This window comes from Trichoderma aggressivum, assembly GCF_033847375.1.
Source record: "Trichoderma aggressivum f. europaeum strain CBS 100526 chromosome Unknown scaffold_001, whole genome shotgun sequence".
Classification (NCBI taxonomy): domain Eukaryota; kingdom Fungi; phylum Ascomycota; class Sordariomycetes; order Hypocreales; family Hypocreaceae; genus Trichoderma; species Trichoderma aggressivum.
In genome coordinates this window covers 1,931,000-1,945,401 of record NW_026946367.1, presented here as the reverse complement: position 1 = coordinate 1,945,401, position 14,402 = coordinate 1,931,000, and the positions used below count along the sequence as shown (strand labels likewise).

General features: G+C 53.8%; 4 protein-coding genes across 4 annotated transcripts; 1 reads left to right on the top strand and 3 right to left on the bottom strand.

Annotated features, from left to right (window-relative positions):
• Positions 1–548: 548 nt before the first annotated feature.
• On the bottom strand, positions 549–3,930 carry Triagg1_564 (transcriptional regulator family: DDT; the record flags this gene model as incomplete). The annotated part of the gene is made up of 6 exons (XM_062900640.1): positions 549–1,626; positions 1,698–3,397; positions 3,459–3,524; positions 3,603–3,621; positions 3,708–3,766; positions 3,853–3,930. 6 exons carry the CDS (start codon positions 3,928–3,930, stop codon positions 549–551), a joined length of 3,000 nt encoding a protein of 999 aa, XP_062760914.1.
• Positions 3,931–6,413: 2,483 nt separating this feature from the next.
• Triagg1_563 (CAZyme family GT57) lies at positions 6,414–8,110 on the bottom strand (the record flags this gene model as incomplete). Its single annotated transcript, XM_062900629.1, has 3 exons — positions 6,414–7,075; positions 7,135–7,901; positions 8,034–8,110. The coding sequence occupies 3 exons, from the start codon at positions 8,108–8,110 to the stop codon at positions 6,414–6,416; spliced, it is 1,506 nt and encodes a 501-aa protein (XP_062760913.1).
• Positions 8,111–8,827: 717 nt separating this feature from the next.
• Triagg1_562 (uncharacterized protein) lies at positions 8,828–10,272 on the top strand (the record flags this gene model as incomplete). The annotated part of the gene is made up of 2 exons (XM_062900618.1): positions 8,828–8,922; positions 9,009–10,272. 2 exons carry the CDS (start codon positions 8,828–8,830, stop codon positions 10,270–10,272), a joined length of 1,359 nt encoding a protein of 452 aa, XP_062760912.1.
• Positions 10,273–10,914: 642 nt separating this feature from the next.
• Positions 10,915–12,762, bottom strand: Triagg1_561 (uncharacterized protein; the record flags this gene model as incomplete). Its single annotated transcript, XM_062900607.1, has 5 exons — positions 10,915–11,131; positions 11,224–12,318; positions 12,392–12,518; positions 12,597–12,649; positions 12,713–12,762. 5 exons carry the CDS (start codon positions 12,760–12,762, stop codon positions 10,915–10,917), a joined length of 1,542 nt encoding a protein of 513 aa, XP_062760911.1.
• Positions 12,763–14,402: the final 1,640 nt, after the last annotated feature.

Here is a 14,402-nt window from a genome sequence, read left to right as displayed (position 1 = left end):
ATGCCTCGAATTGGCATTTGTACTTGGTTCAATACAATTCTCATCTCAAATATCCATACAATACATCCTTCTCCAAAAAACACCCTTCAGCCAACCTTTCAATGCAGTTCTCAATCGACCCTTTCCCGATTGTAACCAACACCAGCCTCTGCAGTTATATGTATATATATACCTTTGTAGTAGTTATTTCATCTCTCCCTCCTCCACAGCCAGGGGAAAACCTTGCAACATGCAAGCAACAAAAATTGGAATGGAAAGTTTTCTTCTTTTTAAATTACACAAAAACCAAAACAAGACGGCCCTTTCCATGCGTAGATTCCCCCAACTCCAGTCTAATTTCTAACACGGGCCATCTAATCAGTCGTTACGGTGCGTTATATTCGACAAGACTGGGAGGTAGTAGCACAGAGAGCTCGTTGCAAACTTGCTGCTCACAACCCTCAGTGGCTAATGTAGCCGCTTGGATATGCGAATGGATAAGGTATGTGTCGCTCATGGTCGGTGCGGCCAGAACGCCCCAGTATTCAAGGAACAAACAAAATATTCCATCACTTGCGTCGCGTTTTCGTGGCGGGTCTCGGTGCAGCCTCGGCCATGGCTTCCCTCTTCTTTGTTTGCTTTCTTGATCGCGGAGGCGGGGGCGGATCGCCATGCAAGTGGCCCAGCTCTTCCAGAGCCATTGTGTTCTCCCATTGCAGACAGCGGTAGTTGGGCGGGTCAGGAGTCTTCTCCCGGATCCTTGAGCTCACTCGTTTCGGCTCCTCCTTCTTGTCGCCTTCGTCCTCCTCGGTATCGCCGGTGAGATACTTTTTGCGATTCTCCATGTGCTTGGCTATCCTGTCTCTGTAGGCAACCAGCTCCTTTCGTAGCTTTAGCTCGTTGAAGCCTCGAGGATCCAGCCACTTGATGAGTTGGTCTAGGTCTTCTGGTTCCGAGATGTAGCCCCATTGCTTGGCGTTAAAAACACTGCTGCCGCCTTCCTCCATCGTCTTCCGTTCTGGGACAGTCATGTTGAACTTGGCCTTGTACTCATTTTGAAGCTCGGTCGGTAGGTCAATGTATCCTTCTCGCTCCAGGTCGTCGGGGCCCTGGATCCAGATGCATCCGTTGGCGTATGCCGCATGCGCCGTAGAACTGTCGGGCAATCCGGCATAAGGCATGCCGTTCCGCTCAAACCAGTAGTAACGATTCCAAAACCTATCCTTTCCAAGAACGCGAGTTCTTGGACAATCAGCCTCCCGTAGATCGTTGTCGATGATGGCGACTTCTTCTTCGCACTTCTTGATGATTTCCTCTTTCTTTTGTATGTCTTTGAGAAGCTTGATGTACTGCTTCGACTGTTGCGGTTTCGTCTTTTCCAAAGCTTTTTCTTTTGCCTTTTTGACCTTTTCCTCTTCCTCGTGCTTCTTCTTCTTGTCCGTCAAGACGCGGCTTCGACGCTTTTTCCTAGAGTTCTCATCTTGGCTGTCTTCGGCGTCTTCATCTTTGCTCACAATTGACTCGTCGGCGTCTGCCATCTTGACGTCGATCTCCTCCTTGACAGGAGTGCCATTGGTCTCCTCTGCTGGCTCGTTCTCCGGCATCAACAGCTTACGCTGTTCATTAAGTTGCCGAAGCTCTTCGGTTCTGCAAGGCAGGAGAAAAGTCAGTAAGATAAACCGTAAATGTCAAGAGTAGGGGGGGAAAGGTCAACTTACGCCTGTTTCCGCTGTCGCTGCCACTCAATCTTGTCTTTGCGATACTTGGTCATGGTTTCGCTGCAGTCTTCCATGTAGCCTCTGACCGCCTTTGTCTCCATTGTCAGCATGCAAATGATCTGCAGAGCCTTGACGCGGTAGTTGATGTCCATCTCGGCATACTGCCGCTGCACGTTTTCTGGGGAGGGATTCATCTCTGCAGGCACCAATTGCTGCAGCAGCTCCTCGCAGGCTTGTTGCAGGCGCTCATTCTTGGAGAGCTGATGCAGGAGACCAACTATGATCCTCTGCCAGCCTCCGTTTTGGAAATTCCGCAGGCGAAGATGCTCGACCCAGTCGAATTCTTTCAAAAGTTCCTCTGCTCGATTCTTGGTTTCCTGCTCTGCACGAAGAGTCTCCTCCTCGGCAGCTGCCGCTTCAGCAGCCAGCCTCTCCGCCTCAAGCTTTGCCAGACTGCTGCGAGTAGCCCTCGCGACTGGAATATCCTCCAGCTCAACGCTTTCCTCTCCACTCTCTTCTCCATCGTCTTCCTCGCCCTCTTCCTCGTCGCTCTCATCCTCTTCCACCTCGGGCAGAGTGATGCGCACCTTACCGCCGTCAGATTCAGAGTCGACAAGAATCTTTAGCACAGAGCAATGGATTTCGTCGAATAATTGAACTTGAGTGTTATTTGAAGCAACTGACAAGGCCTCGACAAAGTCGTCGAAAGTGAAGGAGTCGAGTTTGAAGATTTCGCAGTAAACGTTGAGCGTGTCCCACGTCTCTAGGAGAGGTCCGACAGTGTTCATGTCGATTTGGCGGGAGATGGCATCGTCGACTTCCATCTCGAGGGGAGGATTCTTGCACATAAACTTGAGTTTCGGCCGCACATGGCCCTCCCTCGGCTCCAGCTGCAAATCTTCAATGGGGTATTTCGGCGGCGGAGGAGGTGGTGGAGGCGTCGGTTCACGCGGTGCAGCGGGTCGTTCGTCGTCAAATCGAGGGTAAGCAGTGCCATTGACACCGTCGGGCGCCATATCCGTGGGCCATTTGAGGCCTTTGGTCCCTGCGGTGTTGGGAGTCTGCTTTCCCTTGTGGCTCTTGGGAGCGGGCTTCAGCTCAGGCAGGCGCACCGGACCGGTTTGCACCGCCGGGCTGTGTCCATTCGCATCGTGTATCGAGTTCCGTTCACGCTTCTGCGCCAGAAGCTGCTTGCGCTCTTGGATCTTGGTGTCGTGCCGAAGGTGGGGGGGGATCCTGGTATCGATGTGATATTGGCCGGCGTAGTCGTGCTTGACGAGCCATGGGGCGCCGTTCCACGCCTCTCGAATGACTGTTCTTTTCAGAAAGGACCGAAGCATGGATTTGGTAAAAGCGCCGCGCTCACGGCTCAGGTTGTCGTTGGTGACTACTTGCTCCTCTCCAGAGCCACCGCCGAGGACGACTAGATACCGGCTTGTGGGGAGAGAACTTGAGCCATCCGGCAATATTCTAGCACCAAAGGTTGTCTTTTCCCGCACAAGGCAAGCGCGCCTTTCGTTGTTAAACTCGTCCAGGGTGACAAAGACATCCTCTCCAGGATAGAAATCGGCCTTGAATTCATCGTACACCATATCGACGAGGTTGTCGAGACGAGAGATGGTCTGGAACTGAACCTTTCGGAGAATAGGGCCCTTGAGAGCTTCGGGGAAGGCAGCCTCGACCTCTTGACCACCAGCACGCTGCGCACAATCAGGTAAGCCAGGCATATTCAATTGAGCGCCAGGGTGAAAGCAAACCAACCTCGCTTGTGTAAGCCTCGAAAAATGTGAGACCTGAGTGGCCCGTGATTTCGTCATTGAAGCGGCGCTATAGGAAATCCCGAGTTTAGTATATTGCTCGACTCGTTGCATAGCCGGCGATGGCGGGGCTTTGAAGGGTGGTTACCTGCTTGTAAAAGTCCATTCTGAAAGCCAAAGAGCAAAGTTGTCAGCACGCGGCGCATAATGGCAACGGTCAAAGAAACGGAGAAGAAGGAACAGACAAACTCACCGATTCAGATAGTCCTCATAGGAAGCAAATATTTCCCCCGTCTGAGGAATGTGCCAGACCTAAACGAGACCCCCAAGTCAGCCCTACGCTCTCCGTCCCGCGTCGGAAACAACGCCATCAGTGATCCAGACCACGCTCGACATACCTCGGCATCGTCATCCTCAATCTCTGCGGGAGGCAGAAACTGGACGGGTTTCCTCTTGAACAGCACCTGTCGTAGCATATGAGTGAGCTGTGGATGGGCTTCGACGGGTTAAGCGGTGACAGCATACCATGATTGTGAGCTATAATAGATTTGGAGATTGCGGTTGTGTGGAGTCGAAAGAGAAAAAGAAGAAGAGAAACAAAGGAGGAGGTTTGTCGCAGGCAGAATTGGGGGGAGCAGAGAAGCGACAAAGAATATCGGATACTTGGCGCGTTATCTAATCGAGGGATTCGGCAGCACAGGCATCCGGGCCAAGCGCAAGACGAGACGAGGCGCGGATGCAGCGAAGGGGAATCGACGACGGCAGATTCCGATTCTTGCTAATGGTTTCGATGTTGCGGTCGTAACTGGCGGTTCGAGGTTGTTGAATGCCGTGTCTGCGTCTGCAGCTTTCGAAGCGTGGACAAGGCTGAGGGTAGAAGAGAGAGAAAGAAAGAAGAAAAAAAAAAGAAGAGGAAGAAGGAAAAGTCGCGGTGCCTGGAAACCGAAAGCCGGGGCAGGCCAGATGCCGCACTTACACGAGGCTGTCAACGGGCCTGGCACCTCTCAAAAGCTATCGCAAACGCGGTCCGGGCAGCTCGCAAGGACGCCGGGCGGGCATTTCCTGGATGCCGAGGCGGTGGGTGAAGCTGCGTGAGGGCTCGACTCGACGCGACTGAGGGCGAGTGACGTGCAACGGAGGCGTGGAGGGAAAAAGAATTGCGCGGGAGAACGAGAGAGCTGCCACCGGAACTAAAGTCACCTAGGGAAAATGCGTCCCGCCGTGGAGACGGTCAAAACCAGCACCAGCACCAGCACCAGCACCAGCGTTTATAGCGGGTTGCCATGTACCTGGCGTTGTACTCGGCCGGTACCGCGGGCGTGCAGAGTACCTGGGGGGTACTTGCGGTGTCAAACCGGGTTCAGAGAGTTGATGATGAGATTGACGGGCAGTGAAGCCGATGCATGGTGCTGACATTTGTAAAAATAAGATACATGGTTTCGCTTGCCTGCATCAATTTGAATCTCTAGTCTTGGTAACAATTTGTGTTGACAGTCCATGGTTGTCGTCTTGGTGCATGTCTGCCTTGGGGATAAGCCAATGAATACCTCTAATGTCTTCATGGTGCATCAACTCTCACCTCAACAACGTCCTTCAACCTACCAACCAGCAAGCAAAATAATACTAAAAAATCAATTCATCTTGATCCCTCACTCATAATCAACCCCAAACCCCCTCACCCTCACCTCCCATCATCCCTCCCCTCCCCCTCCGGCACTTCCCCCTACTCACTCACTCACTCACTCTCACCCCAATCCACACATGTACCCTCCCCGTACCGCCGCTCCTCGCGCAACCCCCCCGCGCCCAATTCCTTTGTTCCCTGCCTGTCACCCAAGACTCCCACCCCCGTCCGTCCTCTCAACTCACTCTCCGTCTGCCGTCTTTTTTCCTCTTCTCTCCCCCCTTCTCCAAAAATCCCAACCCCCGGCCATCCGCCCCCCTCCTCCTCCTAAAAAAAAAAAGGGAAACCTTCCACAGTAAACCCAAACTAGGCCCGCCAACAACCTAGCCAAAAAATCCCCCCGAGTTGAAAAAAAAAAAAAAAAAAAAAAAAACAACCGAAATACCCATCCCATCGACCCTCCACTCATCAACCGCCCACAACCACCTCGCAACGTACAACATCACGCCCTTTTTCGGGCTCGTTTTGTTCCCTGCGCCTCACCGATTCCAGAATGCGCTGAATGGCACGCATCCGCCCATTTTTCAGCGACTTATGCCCCGGTACGTGCGCGGCGCGGATCGGCGGCGGCAGGTAGGTCCATTTCGGCGGCGGGCGGGCGATTTGCTCGGGGGGGCCGCTCTTCTTCCTGAGGGGGCCAGCGAGCAACGATCACGACAAGTCAGCATGAGGGATGCAAACAATGCACGCAACTCAATTCTCACAATGGCATGTTAGTCGTGCCGTTTATCTCACTACATCGTCCACATGCCTCAATTATACCAGCCGTCAATGCCCTTTGGTCGGTGCCGTCCTTTGCAACGTTCGTGTCCCTGATTTCCAAATTCGGCAACTGTCCGCGCTAGCCCTGACGTCATTCCGCCCGCGGCTATTCGCATCCCCTGTGAAGAAAAGACACCAGAGTCTCTCCTGCTGCCAATTGACGCCGTTTTCCCTCACGGCATTACCCTCGTCGAAGCTGTTCTGCCCCAATGCTGGCAGCGTGTCTTTGTCGCAATTCCCTGTCGATGCCACCCCCTGTCTCAACCCCGGTTCCACTGGCTCAGCACAAAACGGGAATCGTCAGCCTCGCCTCACGTGGAGCGCCCCACTACCCGACCCTACACGATGACTAAGCACACCTCAATGCCGCACTTCAAGCGACGCGGCATCCGGGCGTGTTCGGGGCTCTGGCAGCGGGCAGGCAAGACAGCCAAGATTGCTTTCAACGGTTCCATCTTCTCTATTAGGGTATCACTGTAGCCCACTACTTTTCATCCTCTCACATCGCCAGCTCTAGCATGTATAGTACACAACCATGTATCCGACCCAGCTGCCAACTACGCCGATCGCGGTGTAGGAGCTCGTAAACATCAAGGGGAGAAACTCAAGCCGGCTCCCAAATATAACCTGGTGGAAGAGGGACGTGTATGCAATGAGCGGGATGCTCACCGCAATGTAAAGCGTGCTGAACCGATCCAAAAGGAAGACTCTGGGCTGGTTGGACGCCGGCGCCATGCGGTCCAGCGACGTCAGGAACAAGACTAGCCAGAAGACGGTGTAGATCGTCTTGATGGGGAACTCGGCGGGTGTGAAGATCAACGGGAACAGCGACACGTGACCCGCGACGATGAGCGGCCGAAATGCGCTGAGGTGTCGTCGATCCCTGAGGGCGATCAAACTGAAGGGGATGATGACCAGCAGAATGGCCTTTTCATGCACGTGCCAGCCAAAGAGGAACGAGGCATATCCGCACAGCGTCACTGCTCCTATAAAGTTTTCCCACGTGGGCCGTTTGAAGAGCTTGATCAGGGGAAGGACTTGGAAAAAGAGCGTCAAGGCAAAGCACATGCGAGGGGTGATCTCGGGCAGGACCGCAAAGGCCGTGTCGCCAACCAAGCCACGAGTGACGCTGTTCAGAGCCTCAGTCTTGAGCGGAAGACCCAGCTTTGGCGCGACTACTGCGAGTCAATTTCACTCTTCATCACGAATTTCATGCCCATCAGTTTGTACTCACAGTGAATCAAGACGCGGTCGGCCAACGAATAGAGTGCCCAAACATTTGGCGCCCAGTAAGCATGGCACAACCCACGTGAAAAGGGAAACAGTCGGCCAAGGAGCTGGGGGATCTGCTCCATCAGGGCAAAGGGTGCAAAAGCAGCCCCGAATATCCCCGCAAGCCCGAGGCCAAGCTTGACGCAGTGGAGAAACTTGATCTGGAAGACGGATCTCGCCGACAGGCAGTACGCCCTCAAGAGAAAGACAAAGTAGGCCGGCGCCAGATAGAGGTAGATGTGCTTGAAGCAGAGGAGCGCCCCAAAGACGAGGCCGCTCTGCAGCAGCGTCGACTTGCACCGCGCCAGCACCAGCGACACGACGAGGATTCCGTACATGAATCCATTGTACTGGAAATGGATGTGGTCGATGATGAGCAGCCCGGGCGACAAGACGACGGACAGCGCGGCGACCTGGGCAGCCCTCTTGGACTGCAGAGGCGACGAGTCGATAAACATCTGCAGGGCGTAGACCAAGAGAAGCTCCGTGATGACGACGGAGAACCTCTGGAAGTAGACCGTCTCCCAGCTATCGTATCCAAGATTGTATACCCGCACCATGGCCGGATCTACCAGGCGAGCGACGTGGGCGAGCAGCCACTCAAAGTAGGCGAAGAAGGGCGGGTAGTCGAGAGTCCATTCCGAAGTCTGTTCGTAGTACCATTCGGACAGAGGAAGGCTGTTGGTGATGGCCAGCCAGTTGCGGTGAACCTCGAAGTCGGTCGACTTGCTGCAAGCCAAGCGTTGAGTCAGTCAATCAACATCGCGTCTCTTTCCCCCAGCGGCATTGCATCGCATCGCATGCATGTGAAAGCAGGGCAGGGCAGGGAAGAGCTAGAGTACAGCAGAGCATTCAACTTACTAGGCCGGGAACAGGAGCACCTTGAATGCGGCGGCCACCAGCGCGCATTGTGTCAGCGTAGGAAACGACTCTGCCATTGTGTCTGTCTATTCTGCAGGCGGAATTGCTACCGCATCTCGAGTGTTTTGCCGCAGGGAGTTTGGAGAGCAGAGCAGAGCAAGCCCAAGTCCGGCGATGGTGATTGGCGCTACAGAGAACAAATTGCCTTGTCTGAGATTAAGGTCCGGAGCAGCCACAACAAGCTTGCGATTTACCCCATAAGGTAGTTGGCATGTCGTCTTTTTTTTCTTCTTTTCTTTTCTGTTTTACTGCCTGGTTTAGACTAGCGCGCCGTTGCAGAAGTCATTCCCCGCCACATTTAGCCACAGCTGTGTAAGTGGCCATGAAACGATGGTTGGAGAAGGTGAGAATAGAAGCCAGATAATGCTCTCTTGTGTGTATTTTATGTGTATATCGGCATTAATCGCCTCTCGTTTGCTTCAGTGCGCTGCTTGTCAGGTCTTTTGCTCTTCTTAGAAAATTCTTTTTTTTTTTTTAGGTTATTTATTACTTCTCTTTCTCGTCTGTGCTTCAGCCAGCCAAGCTCGGCGGCGCCTCCAGAAGCTGTTGTGCCTATGTGCCTCTAGTGCAAAGTGTCCTTCTGGCTATTTTCCCAACCCGCTCGAACAGACTCGGCTGCAACTCTTCGGTTCAATTGTTCTATATAAATATCCCCTCTCGCGGTGCCTGGCTTTGGGACCCTGAAGCCGGGCTTTTTGCATCCGTAAACCTGGCCTGAAAACGTCTCAGTCACGATGCGATTCTCGTTGTCGCTGGCGGCCCTCTTGGGCGCCGGTGCCGCTCACGCCGATTTCCTCGTCAGCGAGCTCAGTTTTGGATATGCAGGGCGGTATGTTTTTGCCTTGTTTCTTGTTTCTGCGTCAATTGCCTTCGAGACAATGGCAGCGGTAGTTAATGCGTCTCTGCGCCGTCCAGGATAAGCCCGGCCGACAACCCAGGCCACATCCCCAACTTCGCCGTCTCTGGCCAGCCCGGCATGCCAGAGATCCTCTCCAGCAAGGTCGTCCTCACGCCCGTCGCGCCAGGCAATGCGCGCGGCGCCATCTGGAGCGAGAACCCTCTGGTCCACGACAACTGGATCATCGACGTCGACTTTCGCGCCAGCGGCCCCGACAGGGCGGGCGGCAACCTCAACATCTGGGTGGCCCGCGATGGCAAGAACCTGCGCACCCGCAGCGTCTACAACGCCGGCCGCTTCGACGGCTTGGTGCTGGTCGTTGACTCGCACGGCGGCCAGGGCGGCATGTTGCGCGGCTTCCTCAACGACGGCTCGACCGACTACTCGCAGCACCACAATGTCGACTCGCTGGCGTTTGGCCACTGCCAGTTCAGCTACCGCAACCTGGGCCGGCCGGCGCAGGTCAAGTTGCGCCAGAGGGGCGACGGCTTCCGGGTCCAGATTGACGGCAAGACGTGCTTTGAGACGAACAAGGTCAGCTTGCCAAAGGGCAACTTTGTGGGCGTCACTGCGTCTACGCCAGACAGCCCCGACTCGTTTGAGGTCTTCAAGGTGGTTGTCACGTCAGACACTTCCAGCCACGACCTCAAGGACGGTAGCAGCAACAATAACAACAATAATAATAACAACAACAACGGCAACAACGGCAACAACGGCAACAACAACGATGCCACCGGCAATGCCAACGGCGGCACCCAGTTCGCCTACAACCGCCAGCAGCAAGTGCCCACCAACAGCCAAGACTTCCAAGAGGTCGCCGACCAAGACGCAGACATCTTCCAGACCTCCAAAGCCCAGTTCCAGGACCTGCACAACCGCCTCCAGGGCACCAACCACCAGCTCTCCTCCGTCTACCGCTCCGTCTCGCGCCACCACCAGATGGACGAGCAGCGCCACAGCGAGGTCCAGGACCTCTTCGCCGCCGTCAACTCCAAGCTCGCCCTGCTCGACCAGCTGGCCACCTTTCAGCAGCGCATCGTCGCCCTCGAGAACGAGGTCCGCAACTTGAACACGGAGCTGCACGAGAGGCTGAGCTCCACCGAGAGGTCGGTCCATGGCGCGCTGCGGACGCATCACATGTCGCTCACCGCGAGGGTCACGGAGAATATCCCCGGCCATGGAAAGCTGATTGCCGTCATTATCGGGACGCAGCTTGTTCTAGTGGGCGCATATGTGGTGTACAAGAGACGGAGGGCAAACTCACCGAAAAAGTACCTCTGAAAGGGTGCTTCAAGGTCTCGGCGCACTGCGTTTGGCGGACGTGGTACATTGTCCTGATGGCCTGGACGATGGATGATGGCTTGAAACCGCCGCAGTTCGCCAACCCTCCCAAACCAACCAAGATTCCACTCTCCTCCCAATGCATACATTCCGTACCGCACAAGCAAGATCGAGGAGACGAAAGAGAAAAAAAATACTCATATATTGAGAGTTGAGACATGAAAGTTGAACGACCAGTTATGATTCAGACGCAGAGGGGCGGCTTTTTGTATAAACAAAAGACGATTTTCTTTTTTCATATCTTCCCACATTTTTTTTTCTGTAACTACATCACACGTCTATACACATATATAGCATGCATGAATTAGATGAAATATCAAAACCCCGAGACAAACATTTCATCTTGACGTCGTAACATGCCCGCTATGGAAAATTCGACATCCCGCATCATAAGCTACTAGGTACCTAGGTAGGTACATCAAAAAAAATACCAACTAGAATCATCCCAAGACGAACGAGAGAGAAAGAAGAAGAAGAAGAAAAGAGACATTATATGCTGTACTGTACCCGGTATCCAAATTCTTCCCATAAACAGTCTTGTATATCCTCATTACAAAAGAAAGAAAGAAAGACAAAAGTCCTTCACTGACGCCCTTTCTTGCCGTTGATAACGTCAACCAATTCTTGACCTTTGGGAGCAGCCGTCAAGTTCTCGTAGCCGTCCTCGACAACGAGAATATCGTCTTCGATGCGCACGCCTCCTACAGTATAGTATCCCTCGAGGACGTCCTTGTTGATGAACTTGGCGTGATCTGGGTTGGTGAGATAGTAACCCTCAATATACTCGCGGCAGAAATAGCTATGTATTTGACACATCCATTAGTATACACCATACTTGGCTGAAAATGGCTTGTAAAGGGGATATAGAGTGAAGGAGACAAGAAAACTTACATGCCCGGCTCGACGGTGACAATCATGTTGGGCTCGAGCACCTGCCTCTCCTTCAATGCCTTGGCGCGCGCAGTCGCCGTCTCACCATCGCCAAGGCGCATCGCGGCGCTCATCTTGGCCAGCGCCTCCGCATTAATCATCTGCCGCTTCCCGCCATCGAGGCCCAAGTTAAGGAGCGTCATCAGCGGAAGACTGCCCGGAACATCATGCACTTCCAGGCCGACGTGGTGGCCGAGCCCGTGTGGGAAGAATGCGGTGACGGTGCCGGCCTTGGTAACCTCGCCAATGTCGCCCTTGAGAATGCCCAGCTTGAGGAGGCCGACGACGGCGACGGCTGCGGCGTGGAGGTGCAGCTGGTAGAACTGGACGCCGGGCTTGACTTTGCTGATGCACTCCTCCTGCATCGTCTGGACGAGGTTGTAGATGGCCGCGCCCTTGGTAGAAAAGCGCCCCTTGATGGGCAGCGTGCGCGTTACGTCGCTAGCGTAGCATTGCCACTCGCATCCCGCATCAAGAACGACGAGCTCCTTGCCTTCCAGGGGTTGGTTGTTGTCGTCGTAGTGCAGCGTCGAAGCATTGACGCCCGAGCCCGCAATGATGTCGTATGCCTGCGATCGGGCACCGCGCGCAGTGCACACGGCTTGGAAGATGGACTCAATCTCGCGCTCGTTGGTGAGACGGAGCAGCATCTCTGCGACTTTGCGATGCCCCGCGCTGGATACATCGTTGGCGCGACGGATCATGGCGATTTCGTACTCGTCCTTGATGCAGCGAGCGCGGTCCATGGCGGGCTGCAGCATCCAGCTGTTGATCTTGACCTTGGTCCCCTTGGCCACGGCGGGCGCCTGGTCCTCGTGCAGCACGTACAGCACGGTTGGCGATGAAAGACGCGACTCGAAGAACTTGTGCAGCTGGCTCGAATACCGCACCTCGTCGACATCGTACAGCTGCTTGGCCTTGGCGGTGTCGGGCGTCGAGCCAAACCAGAGCACCTGGCGCGGCTCGACATAGGGGATCCAGAGAATGAGGACATCCGTGCGAATCTCGTAGGTGACGAAGCAGTCGTGGAAGTTGGCGCCGCTCAGGTAGTAGAAGCTGCGCCGGTCTTGTCAGCGCCATAGGGGGGGAGATATTCCATGGATAGCAGAATAGAGGGAGTCGAGCTTACTATCGGCGCTGTCTCAATGGCGGCCCTTGGTCCGAGTCCTCGTAGTTCTGCTCCGGATGGCCAGGCAAGTAGATGATGCCATCCGACACACCGAGCTTCTGGGCGACCTTGCGCGCATGCTCCTTGGCTAAAAGCCGCACGGAACAGAGTCAGTCAAACAGCGAAATAAAGTAAAAAAGAGTCGTCGCATTCATCGTAGTCTCACCCGGATACTTTCGCGTCTTCCAGACCTCCCAGTCCTCCCTCTTGGCTATGGCCCTGTTTGATTTACCGCCTGTAAGCAGTTGGACTTGCGACCAGCACACGGAGTAGCGCGCTTACACTGCGTCAAACTCATCGTCGAGGATGAAGCTAAAGTCGAGGTCTTCCATTGCGCCGGATCCCTAAAACTTAGTATTATATGCTATAAATGATAGAAAAGGGAGAAGCGATGACTCCCTCTTGATGATGATGATGATTAGGTCGTATTGAACGGACGAAAGGGTCCAGCTTCATCCCGCAGCAGCAGCACGTGAGCGTCGCTCCAGGTACCTGCAACAGTGCCTGACCGAGTCAAAACGTCCCTGGTGCCTTATCTAATCTGCAATCTCCAATCTCTACTCCGTACCCCAGGAAAACAGCGGCCAGGCGGCGCCACCACCAGTGTAGTCTAGCGCCGTTTCTCTCCTTAAGCTGCATTTCTTGATCGTGATCTCAGGGGCCAAGTCCATGTACCGCCAGCAGTAGCATCGAGAGAAATAAGAAGCTGGATGTTAGTGAACTAAGGCAAAAAGAGATGAACTATCCTTACAAACCCATTAAGGTACCTAGGTAGTACTTTGTTATTTTGCCGATGGAGTACATGCACAAGCACAAAGCACGTTCACTGCATCCTCCTATCAGCCGCTCCAGACACCATCCAGGTACCGGTACCTCTGGCACATGTCCAAGCTTCCGTCCTACCCGCTACATCCACTTTCCGCAATGGGACATCCCTAGTCTTTGATCCTTTGCCGTCCTTGCAGTATCAACGCATCGCAACACGACAGAAATCCCCCAATCATCTTGTCATGTCATCTCTGAATGTATATTCTGTCGTGAATCTCACCAGAGAAAGCCTCGATCCATTCAAAGGCTCAATCACAGTACTTACCCAAGCGCAGCAGAGCACCGCAGCATCGTCCCTCACCGCAACCAAACCGACACACCTTCAACACCACATCTCCCCGTGCATGATACCAGGTAACATCAAACAACCCCCATCCATGTCACTCAGGCTATCCCCGTAACTCCCCGCTCCGGTAACAACCAACCTTCAATAGGTAATCAGATCAAATCAATCAAACAATCCCCCCATCACCACACCAACTCCCACATCCCCCCCCTCTGCTGTACATACAATATCCCACACTCCCTTCGTACCCAATGCCTCCTCACTGGCCGCCTCAATGCAAAAGCATCTCCACCGAGAGCCCCCGTCAATATGCATACAGGTAGGCAACGGGGCCAAAGGAAGAAGAAAACGCGAAACCCCGAGATACACACCACACACCTGTAGCCCGAAAAGAAAAAAAGAAAAAGAAAACCCCGCCCCTCAAAAAGGTCACCGACCAAAAAGCCAGACGCAGCAAGGGAAAAAGAAGAAGATGAAGAAAAGAGACCCTCATTATGTCGCACTGTATCCGGTGCCGAAGCGGCCAGGGTCTTTTGTCCGAACTGTCGGCCATTCTGTCGGCCGCTCGCCGGTCTTGAATTGCCTTTCTGCGTTAAATCGCATACGTAATCACACCAAAAGGACATTCCGTGGTTTAAAAAAAGAGGCGCTGGAAAACACGAGGATAAGAAAAAAAACAAGTTTGCCGAACTAATCACTATTTTAGGGAACGAGAGCGAGGCGTTTCTATGGGTACCTTTGATAGTTTATTTCCTTCGTATGTACCTAGTATGAATTGGTGCTTCGACATTTGATCGTGTATATGGTTCGATCAAAGTCCCTTTATCTACACACTGTGATATGCTCATATAATGGTTG